A 19,196-nucleotide genomic window follows, 5' to 3' on the forward strand; every position below is an offset into this window, starting at 1 on the left:
ATCATTTAATAGTAAATATAATCTTCACATTTTGCTTTGTTTAGAGGCCACAAGGCATCGTTCTTCTGATTATTTCTTTCAGGTCCGTTAGCTTGTTTTCCAAGTCTGGCCTCAAGCGTGAGTGATATCTGAGGACATCCTTAGTTTCCTGAGATGTTACGTTGCGTCAGCCTCCATCCTCTGTGTCTTATATTTGATTTTACTGCTCATCTGTGCACACCAGTTTAAATAAATACAGCCAGCCATCAAACTGAAGCCACTTCTAACTCCATGGGGTGACCTTTCAGCAGAGTGCAGCTCGAATGTTTGCTTTTCAGACAGCAGTCTGTACATCACTGAAGATACAAAAGAAGATCAAATTATCCCAAATATTGTTGCCATAAATCATGGAGAGAAAAAACAAATTAAATAAAAGAGGTCATTTTAGGGACCGTAGCCCTTCACCCTGATGGAAGCATCTAGAACACAACATATAAGGGATGCTGAGGGTCCAAAAAATTCTCTTTGTTTTAAGGGTGGCACCTCTAACCTTAGAGCACAACTTCACATTCATTTTTCCTGTTTTCTCCCATTTTTAAGACTAAAAATATCAAACTAGTAAATCACAGAAAATGAAATAAAGAGTCGTTTTCATCCTTGTCTTGGCTACATATAAAGTTTGCAATTTCCTTAACAAAGAACAGTTTGCCTTTTTTATATTTCATTTAAAAGCCTCTCATTCAGAAAGTCTGCCTTGCACACGTGAACAAGCCCACCTTCTCTGAGGAAAATGCAGGGTGATGAAGTCAGAGAGCAGATGTCTCCACATGAAGACCCAGTTAGCATAGCATTGTGTTCTGGGCAGACTATTTCTGTTTATACTTTTGGTCAAACTCATAAAGATATCTGTCAAAGTTAGAGTAACCCCTAGAACCACAATAACCATATTACTGTTTAATAAACTATAATTATTCTGTAATTGGAGTACAATTAACTGGAGTCATTTATCGGCGTTGGTTCTCCATGTATTCATTTTATGACAATATGTTCAAGTTTGGTAAATTTGTCCCAGATAAGCTATAAAAAGGTTTCCCCGATTCAACAAATGCACAAACTTCAACAGCATTAAGACTTCGTTAGAGAAATTAATCCAGTATACCAACATATTCATTATCTCTGCTCATCCCATGAGAACACTAAACAAATGCAGGCTGCATACAAGCTACAACTTAATTAGCAAGTGGATATACCTGCCAGCGCACAGTTGTGAGGCGCTCATGTGTCAGTGCAACAAGATGATCGGCTCATGTGTTCCCAGATTTGGCTGTTCATTGGCTCTTTGGTGAGAGGAGTGGAATATTTATCATCATCACAGAAGTCTCCAACAGATTTCTGTTCAGGGTTCTCCGAGTGCCACATCTCTGTCTTTAATAATGCTTCATCTGCTGTTGCTAAAAAAAATATTATACCTTACATTGGTTTGATTTTGGAATTAAAAAAACAAGTTGGCAACACATTTTGCCCTGGGATGTTTTTCACTTTAACATCTGGTGCTTGGGCTATATAGTTATTACCCAAATTACCCACCAGTTTAGTCTCTGTGAAAGCCGACCAGTGGTAAAACATTTGGAGGAAATGACCTGGTACTTTTCTCCAATATGGTCTGCAGGGAGGCACTAGTCAAAATCACAGTTTGAACACCTGTTCACACATAATATTGAAACTTTGGAGCCACACAGAGTGCAGACAAGGAAGCATGAGTGTTTTAAGAGTGTTTTATTAAATTCCTTCAGAGACCACCATAAAACCAGGCCTCCTAGGCTTACTAAGGGAGGTCATAAAACCATTTTCTTACTTGGAAAGGCTTAGTATAGTGAGCAAAATATCTTTGATTCATCATCCTTCAGCACTTTGGTCGAGGGACAAAAAATACATTTGTCTGTAAAATGGCATTAAACAATGTAAAACATTTAAGGCAGCATGTGATTACTATATTGAAAGGCTCCACAAATTAGCTTGTCAACACAAAATCATCGAAACTGAAATGAATTAAATTAGAAACTTTAACACAAATCACTGTAGAGCAAAAAAATCCACACAGAGCAGCAAAAGGATATTTTTCCCATCTTACTGTTGCACAAGAGCAGTTTTTATAGGAGGATTTTACATCTTTGTGAATCGCTCATCATCTGAGAATGACATGTTATAAATACCATCAGCACCATTTTCAGTTGTTTTGACCCGTGTCTCTTCCTCGTTTTCCCCGTCATCTGTTTTCTTGTTCTTCTTCCTAGAAAAAGAGTGAGGCAGACCAGATGAAGCTCAGTTTTAGAATGCTAAATTTAATACATCCACAATCATCTGCTCACCATTTCTTATGGACCAGAGGATACATAAGCAGGATAATGATGCCAGCACTAACTGCACCCATGACCACCCCAAACACAATGAGCCATGGAGGGGTGTCAGGAGGGACCGGCGCTGCCAGGGTGGGAAGGACGCCATCGAACTCCAAAGTTTGATCAGTTAGCAGAAAGGCACCGTTGATGCGATTCCTCATCTTTCTGTTGGACAAAGGAAAAGGTTTAATTAAAGGGGATTATTCTGGGAGAAACAACACTGCCCTCGTTATCTGACTTTTATACATTTAGCTCCATAAGTATTTGGACGGTAAAGCAATTTTTTTGTAATTTTGCCTCTGAACACTACTGTACATTTGGCAGATTGTTTAGGAATTACTGTCAATTTTAAATACAGTCCCCCATTTTCAGAGGTTCTGAAGTAATTGGACACCAACATAATTTTAGATGTAAGGATTGTTTTTAATTATTGGATGAATACTTGCTGTCAATGATTGCTTGAAGTCTCGAACCCATGGGCATCACCAAATGCTGTCTCCCCTTCCTTGAGATGCTCCGCTAGAACTTTACTGCAGCCACCTTCAGCTGATGCTTGTTTGTGAGTCTCCCTGCCTTTGGTTTTGTCTTTGGTAACTGAAAAGCACACTCCATTATGTGGAGACCAGGTCACTGACTTGGCCTTTAGAGAATATCCAGTTTCCTTGCCTTGAGAAACTCTTGGGTTTGTCATGGTACTGGGTTTTAGAACCAAGGTTTTGTGTTTTTGGACTGTTTTTCATTCTTTATTTGGGTTTTTGGAGCTCTTAGTTATGACATTGAAGGTGTGTTTCAGTCTACATCTGTTTTGTGGACTTGGAGAAGGCGTTTCCCTTGGAGTATCCTGTGGGCGGTGCTTCACAAATATGGGGTATCTGTCTGTTATAGGTCATTCGGTCACTGTACAACCACAGCGAGAGTTTGGCTCGTATTGCCAGCTAAGTCGGACTCATTTCCAGTGAGTGCTGCAGCCAGGGCTGCTCTTTGTCAGTGATTCTGTTCATAATTTTTATGGATAGAATATTTCAGCACGGCTGTGTGGTGGACGGACTCCACTTTGGTGGTTCTGTTGACTTCATCAGGTGATTATCTCCAGCTTGCACTGGAGTGGTTCACGGTTTAATGTGAAGTAATGGAAATGAAAATAAGCATCTCCAAGTCTGAGAAGATGGTACTCAGGTGGAAAAGGGTTGGGATGGATGGATGGATGGATGGATGGATGGATGGATGGATTTGGGTGTTTTGGGTTTTCATGAGATCTGGCATTTGGATTCCAAGTTCCTCAAATGTTTTGAACTTTCTGCATTTCCTGTGAGTTATCAGTATTAAACCTGAGCCTGTGCCGACCTGTGACAGGGTTGTTTCTGCAGTTTGCTTTGGGTCATTATCCATTTGCTCTGTGAAGCGCAGTCCAATCAGTTTCACATCATTTGGCTGGATCTGAGCAGAGACTGCAGCCTGTACACTTCTGAATTCATCCTGCTATTTCTATCAGCAATCACATCATCAGTAATCACTAATGACCTGGTTCCACTGGTAGCCATATATGCTATATTCTCTACCGTTTGACAGATAATGTGGTATGTTTTGGCTCATGAGCTGTTTCTCTTCTTCTCCATACCTTTCCATTTTGGTTTCATCTGTCCAAATAATTTTTTCAGAGCTGTTCAGACTTTCTGATGTTTTTTGGCAAAGTCTAATCTGGCCTTCTTGTTCTCAAGTGCTTTGCACCTTGCTGTAAACCTCTGTATTTACATTCATGAAGGTGTCTCCTGGTTGTAGACTTTGATAATGATAAACTTAACTCCTCAAGAGTGTTCCTGACGTGGTTAGATGTTGTGAAGTTCTTTTTCTTATCCATGAAAATAATTCTGTCATCATGCACTTTAGTGTGGTCTTTCAGGCCTGTTGGTGTTGCTGAGTTGGCCAGTGTATTCAATGTATCTTTTTAAGAAAGTACCAGGTTGCTGGTTTCACCACTCCTGAAGTTTTTCTATCTCTCTGATAGGTTTATTTTGATTTTTCTAGCCTAATGATGGCCTCCTTCACTTGTCTTTGGGTATCATATTAAGAGTACCAGTGAACAGCTACCAAATGCAGGTTTAATATTTGGAATTAGTTCATCATTAGTTATTTTTAATCTCTGGCTCTCTTCCACAGTGTGTCCTGTCTCCCTCCCCTCACCCCCAACTGGTCACAGTAGATGGATCCCTGCCCCCGAGGTTTCTTCCTGTTAAAAGGGAGTTTTTCCTTCCCACTGTTGCCAAGTGCTTGCTCACTGGGGATAATTCTGATTGTTGAGTTTTCTTTAGGGGCTTTAAAGCAAAATATAAAGCAATTTGAGGTAACTGTTCTTCTGATTTGGCACTATATAAATAAAAATAAAAAATAAATAAAATTGGAGTCATCTCCCAATCCTTTATCTGCTTAATCATAATGAGGGAATAGGCCTCACCTGGCCATGAAGCTACTTGTCAGTCAGTTGTCCAGTTGCTCCTGAGCCTCTGAAAATGGACGACTAAATATAAAACTGTATAAAAGACTAACTGAAATTATTTTCATACATAGAGTATTTTTTTAAACTGTCCAAATACTTATGGATTTGCAACTTTGTCTCACAAACTGCTAGAATGCTAATTATTTTTAAATCACATTTTGCTCCATGTGTTCATGCAACATTGTTTCAGTAATGCTCAAATGTATCCGGTTTCAAATTCCTTTCTTTGGTCAGGATCATTTTCCCCTTCCGTACCTCCTCCAGGGGGATCTCTGTGTACTTCTTAAAACCGATGAGTCACACACAAAAGCATTTTTTTGTCATGAGTGATAAAATTGTTTTTAACTTTTAGGCTAACCCGGGGCTGGAACTGTTTTTGGAAGCTTTGAAACCAGTTTGTCCTCTTAGGGTTTTGCATACATTAAGAAGACAAACAAGAGGAGGCGGTAAAAGTATGCCAAGTTAGCACAGCAGTGTCTCAACAGTGAGTGGCATACACAGTGGGAGTCCACTGAGATAGTTTGCAATTCCTCTACAGGACCTGTTCCATACTGGGCATCACAGAGGCCATCAAGTTGGACACAGACGCTACTGAAGTGGCCCCAGGGTGCTGTGGATCAGAAACAGTGATCCATGGCTTGTTAGTGGTAATCAACTGTATATTAAAGATCGGCTTAACTACCATGACACTGGCTATAATTTGATACAAAATGCAATTTTGGAATTATTTTAATGATATTATTATAAAATGCCTTCTCTTCTCCAATACATTCTGCAAGCTGGTGAAGCTGTGCCCGAATCTGGGAAAATGTACAATTCCAAAGTCTGCCTGTGAGTCTCCTCCCAGTCACGAGTCTGGAAAACCTCCAAAAGGTAAGATGCCAAGTGGCAAACATGGCAGGTGACCAAACATTTATAAACTGACTCTTACCAGTAAAAAGGAGTAGTGGTTCAGTGCAAAGTCCAATGCAAAATTTGAGCTTCATAAGCAGTAACAGAGAGATTGTAACGTTTTACCTGCATATGCGGATCTGTTTGATTTTCTGCAATATAACACATGTATGTGCAGTAACTACAGAGGATTTGCTAACATTTTTTGTTACCAGAAAAAAAAACTTTACTGTTCACTTTTTATTTAAAATTTACAGTGTCTGTATCAGTTAAAGGAGTGCGTGTTGACCGATGGCCGTGGAGTTTGTATGTTCTTCCTTTGCCTGCGTGGGTTCTCTCCTTGTACTCTGGCTTCCTCCCTGGCTTCTCATTATAATTAAATTATAACTCCTTAAGTAAAAGAGTAACCTTTTACTTCATAAAAATAAAAGCAAATTCATGAGTTTTTCTGCTGTCGTCTTGTTCTAACAACCACATTACATAACCTAGGGTAAACCGGCTAATGCAAGCTCAAACTCCAGGATAAACGAGATCCTGGAGTTTGAAAGCGAAGTGTTTGAAGAGCTCAGGTTTGTGGTTGATCAGTTAGGTTGCTGCTTTGAAGCCTTGTTCAAAAGAAATAAGGCAAATAGCTAAATTAAGGAAAATAGTTCAGAATGTCACAACACCAGTATAAGGTGGATCTGTGCCTGACCTACATAATCTAAACTCAATGTACCATATTTAGGCCAAAAAATTATTGTTCAGTGGATGGGAATATAATTACTCTAACCCTATATATAATATAATTACACTCCCATTTACAGTCATTTTAGCAACTCCTTAGATTAAAAAAAAAGATAAATATTTAAAAACTTTAACATCCACTGTGAATTGCAAACAATAAAACATACATTAAATCCAATGTTTTTTTCTCTGTAAAACTCATGGGGGTTACATCAGAGTTTAATATTGTTTTAAATCTCACTGGAGACAAAAATATAACAATAATGATAATAAGTACTCTGTAGTGTCTCTGTAGTGATTACCTCACTGCACTCTCCACGACTCCTTGATCAACAAGGTCTGTGGTGTTCGGCCACGTCGCCACAAACCAGAAGGACACTCTGGCCGTCTCACCACACACATGGATGTCTGACACTCTGGTGAAGTTCCACAAGACAATAAAAGCAAAGTCATGTTCATAAACTGTGAGTCACTCATCTTGTTAAATGTGATGTCCTATTAAGCTTTTACAGTTGTTGTGTGTATTTTACTATTCACAATGAACTTTTATTTTTCCTTCTCAGAGAATAAGGAACACAAAAAAACAGCCTCACCCAAATTCTCCTCCAGTGTGATTCCTCATGACAAAAGCCAGAGTCGCTCGGAAGAGGAACATTTCATTTTGGGTCCAGGGATACTGTAATATCAGCAGCATCAGGTTAAAGGACGTTCCTCAGGAAAGACCTTAAAGGTTAACTGTTTACAAGACAGACTTTGTAATCAGTGAAGCTTTAAAGGTTAACTATTAACGGTTAAATTTAAACAGTCACACGTACTTTAAAAGAATTATGGATATTGTTAAGTATTTCACTGTAATCCCGTGCGTAAAATATTAATAAAAGCAGAAGTTAATGAGTAGCATATTAGTTCATCGCCATATTTATTTGAAATTACTAAAAAGACAGATATTAAAAATTCGATTTTTTTAAGCATATGTATATACGTTATATGCAGGTTTCCCATATCTGCATTAGCGCCCGCAGTACGATCACAGATCCTAAAGAGGAAAATGGTTTTGGAGGATATGATTATTTCCAAAAAGAGTTTGAGGTTTTGATTGGTCCCACAACATGACAGTTTGACACTTTGTCTCAGTCTCTTTCAAATGAGCTACGTCAGTGGTTCCCAAAGTATGGGTCGCGGCCCCCTTGTTGCCGCAAAGGTAGTGCAGGCCAGCGCTAACAGACGACCGGGGGTGTATAGATGGGGGGACCCCCATGGGATTTTCTGTTTTTTAAAGGGGGGGGCCACAGCACTCTTGACTTTGGGAACCACTGATCTACGTCATGAACACAGCAGCACCTCTGGAGCTTGTTACCCCGCCCACTGACAGGTGGGGGGAGGTTATGTTTTCACCCGTTTGTCTGTCTGTCTGTTTGTAATATAACTCAAAAGGTTTTGAACCAAGATTGATGAAACTCTGTGGAAATATCCCTTAGGGGCCAAGAACAAATTACCGTATTTTCCGGAGTATAAGTCGCACTTTTTTTCATAGTTTGGCTGGGGGTGCGACCTATACTCCGGAGCGACGTATATGTGACATTTATAACACATGAACCAAAATACTCCAGCCACTTGACATCTCCGTGAACTGCAGCTTTAAGGCAGTCTTGCGTAACCTGTGGGCGCAGTGGATGATGGATGGAGAGCACAGCTTAACGGCAACTGGGAGAATGCGCCACCCAACTTTCCTGGAAGTCATTGGATGGATCAAGAAAACATGGGCTTCAGTGACAAACCATCCTGTTGGGATTCAGAAAGGCTGGAATAATTGGAACTGCAGCTGACGACGAGTCTGACTAACGCGACACAGAAGAGGAAGCGGCGCTTCGTCTACGGAGTGTACGGAATTGTTTAGAAGTGACACCGAGGATGAAGAATTCAATGGATTGATGGTTTGGTTAACTTGTTAGTATGTTCTTTATGCTATGGTTATCTGAATAACTTAATGTTATGTTAACATACCGAACACGTGTTCGTTGTGCGTCATGTAGCTGAATGTGTTACGTTAGCATAACGTAGGCGTAACTGTGTTCGTCCTGTTCTTTAATCCATTATTATTTTAAATTGCCGTTCAAGATGGAATTTCTGCTCTGAGTCTCGGATTCTATCAACCCCCCCCCCAAAAAGTGCGACTTATAGTCCAGTGCGACCTATATATGTTTTTTTCTTCTTTATTATGCATTTTTTGGCTGGTGCGACCTATACTCCGGAGCGACGGAGTATATATGTGGGGTGGGGGAGGTATGCGCTCTACACAAAAATCACACACATATAAAATTCATATCTCTGCACATGTTTGTTTGTTTTCATTTGGTCTTTTTAGTGAACGTAAACTAAATAAAACATATCCGCACTATATCTGCCATCATCTGTTCAGGTGGATCTCATTTTTCAAATAAAAATGAAATCACATTTTACAGTTTTTAAAAGCCAATGAAATACATTTCTAGTGTTTGTGATGTTGTAATCTATGGTGGAGTATGACAGCACTGGGTGGTATCTATTGCAGAGCAGTATCGGCATATAGTATAGTAAATGTGGGGTGGGGGAGGTATGCGCTCTACTAAGTGCCCTTCTAGTTTATGTATGTTTTTTTTGGGGGGGGGGGGGGGGGGGGGGTTCTTCGAGCAGTACACTTTGAACTTTCAGAAGTGTTCTCGAACCCATGCAGTGATTGATAATAAAGTCTGTTTTTACTGCACTGTTCTCTGAGTACATTCAGCACTGAACTTCAGCACATTTCTCTTGTGTACAGAGATTTCTCTGGATTCTCTGAATCATTGATATCATTATGTACTGTAAAAGATTCAGTTCTCTCTTTTTCCTCTTTGTTGAACTAGTCTGCCACAGAGTGGCCTGAAAGACTTACCCCGCTCGCATGCTTTTTAAAAAAAATACTTAATCATGTTTATCTAATTAGCATGAGGTGTTCTATCAGTCGTTTTTTTTGTTTTGTTTTGTTTTTTGTTTTGCTATTGTTTTTAGCATTACACAACTTTTTTAGTCTATTGTTGCACCTGGTCGCACTTCCCTTTAAATGTGTTGCTGGTATCAGATTTAAAATGAGCATATCTGTACATAAAGGAAATCAATGCGTTCTGTCTTTATTTGTGGTTTTAAAAACCATCCCAGTTTTTTTTTTAGGGAATGTGATTATATTTATGTATGCAATATTTTTAAGTCAGAGTTGTTTATAACAGGAAGACCGATCTCGGGATGTGGAGGAGTATTTAAATATGTACGTACAGCTTGATCTCCCAGTGCAGTTTTGATGCTGAGTCGAACTTTGTAGCCTTCTGCAGCACCTATAAAGATAAAAAAAAGACTGAAATGTTCTCTGCGTGCTATGATTTGCTGTCACAGGTTTTAGATGAAAAGTGTAGCTGCCGCAGTGTATCTTTGCTGTGCTGATAGATTGAATTTGATGCTGTGCTTGGGATTCAATCTCCCTCAGATATTTTTCCCGACAGTCTGGTTGTAGATTGGCATTTCTGGGATCGCTGTTCAAATCTGCAACCGTGAGCGAATGAATGCAACCCGTGTTCTGAAACAAATGCTAAGTTATGTGCCTAATCTGACTTTGTGCCAGTAAATAGATTAGAAGCTGCATTCCACATTAACTGCAGGGCTAAGAAGGGGGAAACTCTTGCCCCGACCACAAAGCCTGCATTGATTCAATCTAGAAACAAAATAAATCATGCTGAAATATATGTGAATACAAAATAAGAGACTTACCTGGTTTACAGAGCTCTTCCGCCACAGAAAATGACAAACTGAGCAGGAACAAGGACAACTTTCCCAACATTTTCCCCCCAAAACAAGAAACCGAATAATAAAATGCTGTAACAGCTCAGACAAAGGTCCCAGCATTCACTGATCCAAGGAGGTCAGCAGAAGGATCAAAACTGGATAACACTGGGGTTTAATGGTTAAGCCAGGACACACCTGAACTAATCTATCCTCTTAAAAAAAAAAAAAAAAATGGCTGTCACTGCGCTGCATGGAAACAGTCAAGTGGGCGCTGCATTTAAAGTGCTCCTGTTTGTTCGTGCTTTCTAAAGGAGACAGATAGGTCTAATGTAAGAGGCAGACCTCCCAGAGGAGAACAGAACGGCCCAGTCTGTTTCTATTTACTTAGTATAGCACAGTGTGTGACCTTCGAAGTTACAGCCACTTAAAATGCTATAATAACTGGCAACCCTAGAAACAGAAACACAGAGACTGCGTGAAACGGAGCTGCCTGGAAAAGGATTCAGCATCTGCTAATTAATAGAAGTGGATCTGCTGTGCTCATTTTCAGCTCCATATTTTCTTGTTGGACCAGAGTAGTATTGCATGATTCGCTGATCAATATATTACTTATTTATATATGCTGGGCCTCAGTGTAGCCCCTCGATCCATCCTCTGTCTGAAATAAGCTGTTTTAGATCTTTGCCCTTTATGGCTACCCACCATTTAAAGCTGTAATGTGTAAAATGGCTACTATAAAATCAGCTTTATATATATATATATATATATATATATATATATATATATGCATGCTAACCCTTCCAGAGTTTGAAAATACTTCTGATTGGTTGTCCTGTGCAGCAGATTTAAACAGTAGGTGGGTGGATCCCCTCTTTTGCCATAGTCTATGTCAGATGGGACTCGGAATAAAAGTTAAGAGGTTTATTTACAATGAAGCAAAGGCGAGATTTTGACAGCTGGAGGATTTCAAGTTAGTGAATCCAAAGCGCCAATACAGACAGGTCCACAGAGAAAACTCTCTCAGTAACTTAGTGACAGTGCAGGATTGCTGTGCAGAGGAGAACAAACAGGTGAGACGAAGGCACAGAGTAGCAGCAAGCAAACAGTCTGATAGAAGGAGCCAACTTCACTATTTCCAGAGTCCCAATCAGGCACTGAGTGAAGGTATTCCTGCCTCTTAAATAGCCCACAGCAAACCAGATGATTATCAACGGGTGAGTTCATTAATCCCAGGTGTGAAGGACTGCAGGGTGGGAGCAGAGGTAGGACCCGCCCCTGAAACACAAAGTGTGGTTAGCTCACACACCCACACACACACACACACACACACGGTGTGAAACTAGAGCAGTGAGAAAGAGAGAATGGGTGAGCCAGCACAGGAGGACCGGAGGATCATGGCAATCACCTCATACAGGTCCAAGGGTATAAAAAAAACAATAATCTGATATTTTTTTTCCCATCTTTGAGCATGTTTAATATGAGCATTAACCATCTTAAAAGGATACACAAAAGACAGAAAATAAGGACATTAAAAACAGGTGCAGTTCATTTAACCTGCACCTGAATGAGCCATTTATATTAAACCAAGTAGCAAGATTTACTGCTGCAGATGCCTGGAGGATACTTAATGCACAAAGTGAGGATGCAAACAGCTCAGCTGATAGAGATGAGTTGGGGTTACTGGTTAACATGAAATCCATATTATGACAACAAATGTCACAGATAAAGGAAACAGTAAAAGTATGATAAAAAATTTTTTTTCAAAAAGTACAACTCTGTAAAACAAACTGGGGTCACTTGATGATTATACGCAGTTGTAAAAATAATTTGGTTGCTTGAGGGTTACGAGCAAAAGCTCGATTCAGCCCAACACTGTCTGTCCTGTTTGTCTCTGTACTCTCTGTCTCTGACCCAGCAGGACAAACTGTACTATCCACACTCCCTGTTCCTCCCTACACGGCCATCAGGACTAGCCTAGGTTTGTTATGTGATGCAGAATTAAAATCTCCCACAGCAGATCTCAGTGAGTTCATTCTGGTCCTCTTCTCTTGAAACACCTTAAACAAAAGGTTTCAGTTATTCTGTGAATCAATATCTAAGCTGACACACATTCAAAGTTAATGATCCATTCCTCCTCCACAGCTGTTAGGTTAATTTTCCAACCACTGCATCTCAAACGTATGTTTGAAAAGACCTTTTATAGGAAACTAAGTTCACATGGATCACGTTTGCTTTTAAAGTCTCATTCCCACGATAGCGGACGGTCTCAGTTATTTAAAATGCGCACAGCAGACCGCACTAAACTGCCCCACAATAAACGATCTTTTGAACCCATAAGATGTCATAAGTGTTTTTCCATAAAACAGACCATGATGATGCTTCACTGAGAGTTAAACCACTGAGATACAGTAACAGAACTGGGCTTTCCCCTTCCTTCAAGATCATGAACCTGATTGTTTAACAAACCAGCCAATCAAATGCAACAGCAGTTCAGTGCATTTAGGCATGTAAACATGGTCAAGATGCCCTGCTGAAGTTCAAACGGAGACCCACGAGTCTCGATTTCTGCTGCAACATTCAGCTGGTGGGGTCAGAAACTGGGGTCAGCAGAAGCCTTGTGTCAGCGGTTCAGGGTGGTGGTGGTGGTGTAATGATGAGAAATATTTTCTTGTCATATCTGAGCCTCTTAGTGCCAAATAAGCATTGTTTAGACATCTCAAAACACATCACAAAAGCTCAAATCATAATGAGTCCATTGCACTCAAATGGCCTTCACAAGCTTTTTTTTTTTTTTTAAAGGCACTGGATGCCTTTTTGTGTTCACACTGTTAGTGGGATTTTCCTAAATTCTGAATTCACTTTAGTTTAATTACAGTTCACTTTCTGCTAAACACCAAGTTACATTAACAGCTTTTGTTGAACTGCTCAGGCTGCAGGTGTTTTTTTCTCTACACATGGTGGCAGTAGAGGCCCAGTGAAGACGTAATTTAAAGCATGATAGCGTTCCTGTTTCTGTGAAGCTATAACAAAAAACGTGCTACACTGCATAAAACTGCTAATGTAAAAAGTATTTTTCACGGCCTTTAGAGTTCGTGTGCCTCGGTGACTCCTTCAAAGGGCGTTCTGCTGAATGTGCACAACTTCCAGGTTAATCATCTCACTGGGTAGATTACTGCTCAACCAGTAAAACCCAAAATGTGTTCATTCTTATGAGACTGATGACATTCAGCTTCAAGATTTTCAAAAACATTTTTCAAATCTCTCCTGGGAAGAAAAAAAAAAAAGAAAGAAAATCAAGATAACACAGTTTGGCAGGTATAAAATAGTATTTTTGCACCAACAAGGTGATTCCCAAAGAGCTGTTAGCTGAAAACCTGGTACATCCAGGCAATGGTGTGCAGCTTCTCCTTAAAAACATGTAAGGAAACTGGACAAGCTCAAAAGAAGTGGCAAGGGGCTACATTTCAGTCAGTGGTGTTGGGGAGCTTGTCAAAATGGATGGAATTATAGACACGGAAAAGTAGAGTCAGATTTTGATCCACCACACAATACCATCTGGAAAGCGTCTGAACTGTTCCTGAAGACTCAAAGAAATCACAAGAAAGTTTGCCTGAGAGACGATCAGTGCCGTCGCCAGATCTCACTCTTAAGGGGGGCTTATGAAATCCAACAGGGGGGGCACCACTATTATTAGCTTGATTAGTGATCTGGCTGGTTGGCGGGCCAGGGCGGGCCCAAGCGTATCAGTGGGCGGGCACGGCCCCCTAGGGCCCATTGCGACGGGTCTGGAGACGATAAGGGTGGTCATACCAAACACTGAGCTTGTTAGAATCAAACAAACTCAGTTTTTGTCTTATATTTCTATATTTCCATTTATCTTTGCACATTTTTCAATAAATGGCTTCCCATTTTCCTGGAAAGATATAAAGAAATTATCAAAATCAGAAGCCTTTATTGTCACCAAACACAGGTGCTTGATGAAATAATGGGTGGCTCAAGACTTTTGCACAGCACTGTATAGGATTTAAGTTTTATTTAATGCTGTTACAGAATTGTACGTATCAACTGTGGCTTTTCTGGATCATTTCTGCATCCAGTATTTGTTCTGTGTATGTTTGCTGATCAATGGAACAATGAGGAGAAAGCAAGATCTCGATAATACTCCCATTACTGTGTCACTTTAACTTTATGAAGTTAGCAGTAATATTTATCCCAAGGTGTTAATATTAGCCTCCATAAGTAAAAGTAAAGTTTTATTGTTTGTGAATTCAACTTTTCTTTCAGGAGAAAACTACTGTTTGTTTTGCTCTTTAACTTCGTAGTTCTTAATTGGAAAATGCTAAAAAGTTGCAATTAAGCTCCATCTGTTTAGCTTTGGAAGTTGGACTAAAGTGTCTGAGCTGTTGATCTGAAGATGATACTTTGGTTAAAACTCATTCAGGCTATTTTTAGAAGGCTATTGTAATTTGGGAGGAAATACATGACTGATATTCAAAGTGCTTCCCTGTGTAACCTCAGAGCGCAGCACATTAAATGTTTCACTGCTTGTGAAACGCTGTGCAGCTGTAATATAATGCAGCATAAGAAACTGTAGACTGACCTGTAATAAAACAACATTTGATATTTGATTTAATTATGCATTAGAAACCAGGCTCTTCTTTCAGCTTGCCCTGAGCTCTGTCGCCCCCAGCAGGCGCAGGGCGGTACTGCTACAATCAGTCACAATAGGCATAGGAGTGGACGAGCCTGAGGCGAGCAGGCGGTCCGTCTTCATAAGGAACTCTCCTGTAGGAGGTGATACTAAACCCCCCCCCCTTCTTTTCCGACCTGAAACAGGAGCCGGAGTCCGGAGCAGGATGTATTGATCTGTTTGGCTGTAGTGCTTCTCCGGCAGATCCTCCATGCGTCAGCCCCGGGAATGGAACAGGAATCCGGTGCGGCGGCGTCTGCGGGGAGTTTCATCTCCCTGAATGAACATGAGCAGAGGTATTACTCAGGTCTCCACGGTCTGTGCCAGGCTGACACTTCAGGAAAACTGTCGTCCGGCAAAGTGGCAGAGCTGTTCAAGGCGTCTCAGCTACCTCCCGAATCCCTGCATAAAGTGAGTGTGTGCTTGTGTCTGCGGCTGCTTGGTCAGCTCATGTTATTAAGTGTGGACGGGCTGAGAGCTGCGGCTGCTGCTCCCCAAACCCCACTGATATGCGGGAGACGCGGAGCCTGTCGTCTCCTGTGTGTAATAACGAGCCGCATTTTCACTGTAATGCCTTTCTGATCTGTGTGTGTGAGAGAGGGAGGTTTCAGACACCCTCTTTTCTTTCCCCCTCATTTACAAAGAAGCCAGTCTCCTTACATATATGAAGGTACAGCAGAGCGGTGGTCTGTATGTCTCCTCACTACATCAGCAGGTCTGTTGGTCCTCAGATGATGCTGCAGATCGTACACTTTGGTTTAAGGTCAGGCCTTTTGCTCTGATGTGCAGCAAGCTTGTTTACTATTGTAACCAAGGAATTGCTGATGTGATCAGCAGCAGCCTTTGTCAGTAGTTAGATTTCCACATTCTCATCCTCTTAAAGAATAACATTTTAAACCACTCACTTCTGGAGCTTGTGGCCAGTTCTTTGGAGGAAAAACTCCACATTGAAAAATCAGCCACTATTCTTTATATAGATATATGCATGATATTTACATACAGTATATATGTGGATATATGTAAACTTATAGCAGTGTATTTCACAAAGTATTGTGGCTGCTCAGATGTGATGCAGCTCTGCTACATGTGCTGCAAACAGTAAACTGCATAGGGTCAGCTGACCTTATTTGCCTGATTAAAATGAAGGGGAAACATAAACGTGTTAATAGGAATTATGCAAAATCTCAGGTCCCTTTTTTTTCTAAAACAAAAAGCACAAAAAAAAAAAACTTGAGCTAGGTTCTTCTTCATGGCTCTATGAATATGCACTCTCAGGAGTGCCACTCAAGTTAACACAGGATGCCGGATGCGTGGAGCCCCTAAAATATTTGGATGTCTGATCTCTGACAGCAGATTTGGAGGCCCATCATTTTGCAGGTAGAGGGCTGATATTATGTGTATAGCTTCTCATACACGGGTCACACAGTATTCTGTAAAACAATCCAAATCAGGTGACAAATATTAAAACTTTAATATAGACGAAAAACACATTTTCATCCAACATCAGTGTGACATTCCCCACGTATGACACCGTGTATCAAATTAATGTTATATCCATAAGTTGTGATGGTATTCTCTTGCATATTCATGTGTGGAATTTCCCTGGAATTTATTTTTTTTTCCATGCAAATCTGAGCTTTTCAGATGGGGCGTGTGATATGCCACTGCTGCCTGATGTCAAAGAGCGAGTGATAAATCAGACAGGCCCCATTTACTGCTGGTATAGGTTACTTTAAAAAAAAAAGTGAAGAGATTAAAAGTGATTAAGCTTTCGAGGGATGGTTACTTCAACCAAGAAGGTTATGTGATCGGGGTAGTTGCTTTTTTGTTAGCAGGATTACTAAAAAAGGTATGGTTTGGTTTATTTAATGTGTAAATCATAACCTATAAAGGCGATGTTGACTGTGATGGATCATATGGCACATAAATGAATGGCCATAAATGGCTCTTGTAGCAGTTTTACAAAGACAGCAGCGTATCTCAAAATGTACTCCATTTATTAAGGCACATCTTTGAAGTATATACTGTATCATTTCTGGTTGTGGGTCTTGGAACATGCTAAAGCCGCCACTTTATTCACTGATGCTTTCAAAATCCCCTCTGAAGGAATGGGGGGGCCTAATTAAAACCAGACAGAACTAACACGTAAACAACTTCAATTAAAGCTTTCAGTGAGCTCCTTGTTTTTCTTTGCATGTTATTAAATATGCTTTATGGGATGAACCCAGGCAAGCTTGACAGACAACTTAATAGCAGTGGTGGTGTTAACGGTTTCTCGCTGGCTCCAGTGTGAAAGAACCAAGTCAGAGTCATTTTGCTGACCCGTCACTGGAATAAAAACACATTTTTCAGCTCAGATGAGCACAGCAGGTCGCTGCCTCCGTTCACGCCACCCTCTGTCCCAAGGGGTCCGCTCCCCTTCGATGGCAGGCTATTGTGTCTCTGTGTGGGTGTCAGGAAGTTTGGCGCTGAGCCGCGCTTCCTTCCTGTTCGGCCTGGATCGCCGCCACCACACGGGGGTGATTGACACGCAGCCTTCTGAGCTGTGTTTGGCCCTGCTGCAGGATGCCTGCGCGATCACTCCTGGAGTCACTGTTGACTTCTGGGTCATCGTGTCACACAGTATCAGAGACGGGCTTATGTCCTCTCTTGCCTCTGTGATGTTAGATGTCATGTTGTGGCTCTTTAAGTTTTACTCCAGTCGCACTCATTTCCCACCCTGTGCTGCATGTAGAGGTGTGTTTAGCAGATTTACAGAGGAAGGATCTTTTCTGTCTAACTCCTGTTTACAGCAGATAAATAGAAAAGTGTGACATTTCCTCTTGCTGCAGCGAGGTCAGTCGTTGTGCTCGTTGCATGGACGTACAAAGACTTGGGGTCGCACTTCTATTGACTGAGATTAACGTTACCGCCTACTAAGCGGATGTTCCTCATAACATTTTATCGTGGGAAAATAGCAGCCACAGTGGTGGGGACCAAATCCCAACCTGTAACTCACAGTACGTGTATGAAGTAAGAGTATATGCTGTATGTGTGAGCTTTGTTGGCAGTTGTTCATTTTCCTGGTACGTGTTTGTTTTTAGAGGCATGTTCAGGTTCCTGCAGAGAGATGACGTGTTGACCGATGTGCTGCCAAACCTGTCCAGCTTAATAAGGGTGTGGTCAGAGTTTTTGTGCTCACTTCCTGTTCTGATGGTGCCAGTGCTGCTTAGCCGATTGTTTACTGAAAATATTAATGGAAAAAGGTGTGCCACTGATATATTGGTAGGTATGCTGTCCAGGATAAAAACCTTTATTTAGATAACATAATGCAAAGAAATATGTTTGCAGTATTTTAGAAATGGCGTCATCACATCCTTTGTCCAGTAGGGTGCCTCCAACACTGTTGTTTACAGTACTAGACACGGTCTGCAGTACATATAGAAGAAAACGCAGCAGAGCTGAGAGGGAGGTGAAATGTGCTGTGCTATTGTGGTAATTTGCTGACTAGTTTGTTTAACCAAGTCTAAAGTATGTGTTGGTTTCCTCTAAGTGCTCTTACCTCCTCTAAGATTAAGTGGTGATTCTAAATGAGGGGTTTGTGGTTGGTTGTCTGTCTGTCTGTGTTTGCCCTGTTAATTTATATATATATATATATATATATATATATATATATATATACACACACACACACACACACACACACACAAGCCATTGGCCTGTGGAGTTAGCAGCAACTTTCTGCATTGAAGTATGAAGACATGGCTGAGATGACCTGCTGAGCAGCAAAATGGGGAAGAAAGCTGATTTCAGTGACGTTGAATGTGGTGCCAGGTGGGCTGGTCTGAGATTTTGAGAAGCTGCTGATCTTCTGGGATTTCCTCAAACAGCCACGGAGACTAGTCTCACCAACATTGGACAACAGATGACTGGAAAGTTGTTTGGTCTGATGAGTCTTGATTTCTGCTGCGGCATTTGGGTGGTAGGGTTAGAATTTGGTGTAAACAACATGAAAGCATGTGTGCGCCCTGCCTCATATCAGCGGTTCAGGTGGTGGTGACGGTGATGATGGTGTAATGGTGGAGGGGATATTTTCTTTGTATACTTTGGGCCAACTGAGCTTTGTTTAAACAAACAAAGCTCCGCTGGTACTCAGTTGGATGGCTGTAGTTCAGGAGGTACTAATCAGAAGGTTGCTGGTTTGATCCCTGGCAGCTCCAGTATGTATGCCAAAGTATCCTTGGGC

General features: G+C 40.9%; 2 protein-coding genes across 4 annotated transcripts in view; one reads left to right on the plus strand and one right to left on the minus strand.

Moving 5' to 3' along the window:
- Positions 1-1,740: 1,740 nt before the first annotated feature.
- cltrn (collectrin, amino acid transport regulator) lies at positions 1,741-10,495 on the minus strand. Of its 2 annotated transcripts, XM_030728078.1 has the most exons (6): positions 10,267-10,495; positions 9,778-9,836; positions 7,083-7,165; positions 6,792-6,905; positions 2,349-2,543; positions 1,741-2,269 (listed from the first exon to the last, which is right to left on the minus strand). In XM_030728078.1, exons 1-6 carry the CDS (start codon positions 10,334-10,336, stop codon positions 2,143-2,145), a joined length of 648 nt encoding a protein of 215 aa, XP_030583938.1. In that variant the 5' UTR covers positions 10,337-10,495; the 3' UTR covers positions 1,741-2,142. The 2 variants fall into 2 exon arrangements, with proteins under 2 accessions (XP_030583938.1, XP_030583937.1); XM_030728077.1 differs by lacking the exon at positions 9,778-9,836 and having other exon boundaries at positions 10,267-10,494.
- Positions 10,496-15,028: 4,533 nt separating this feature from the next.
- The window catches only part of reps2 (RALBP1 associated Eps domain containing 2), a 31,496-nt gene continuing 27,328 nt past the window's right edge, over positions 15,029-19,196 (plus strand). For both annotated transcript variants that reach the window (XM_030726548.1, XM_030726549.1), the window contains exon 1: positions 15,029-15,382. In XM_030726548.1, the coding sequence (XP_030582408.1) occupies positions 15,200-15,382 (183 nt within the window). In that variant the 5' untranslated portion in view covers positions 15,029-15,199. The remainder of the gene's footprint in view (positions 15,383-19,196) is intronic.

This window comes from Archocentrus centrarchus, chromosome 4, assembly GCF_007364275.1.
Source record: "Archocentrus centrarchus isolate MPI-CPG fArcCen1 chromosome 4, fArcCen1, whole genome shotgun sequence".
Taxonomy (NCBI): Eukaryota; Metazoa; Chordata; class Actinopteri; order Cichliformes; family Cichlidae; genus Archocentrus; species Archocentrus centrarchus.

Coding starts and splice junctions, on each gene's coding strand:
- cltrn (XM_030728077.1), bottom strand. CDS start 10,401: ATGCTGGGACCTTTGTCTGAGCTGTTACAGCATTTTATTATTCGGTTT. Junction 7,166..10,266: donor GGAAGAGCTCTGTAAACCAG/GTAAGTCTCTTA, acceptor CTGATATTACAG/TATCCCTGGACCCAAAATGA. Junction 6,906..7,082: donor CACACTGGAGGAGAATTTGG/GTGAGGCTGTTT, acceptor GAACTTCACCAG/AGTGTCAGACATCCATGTGT.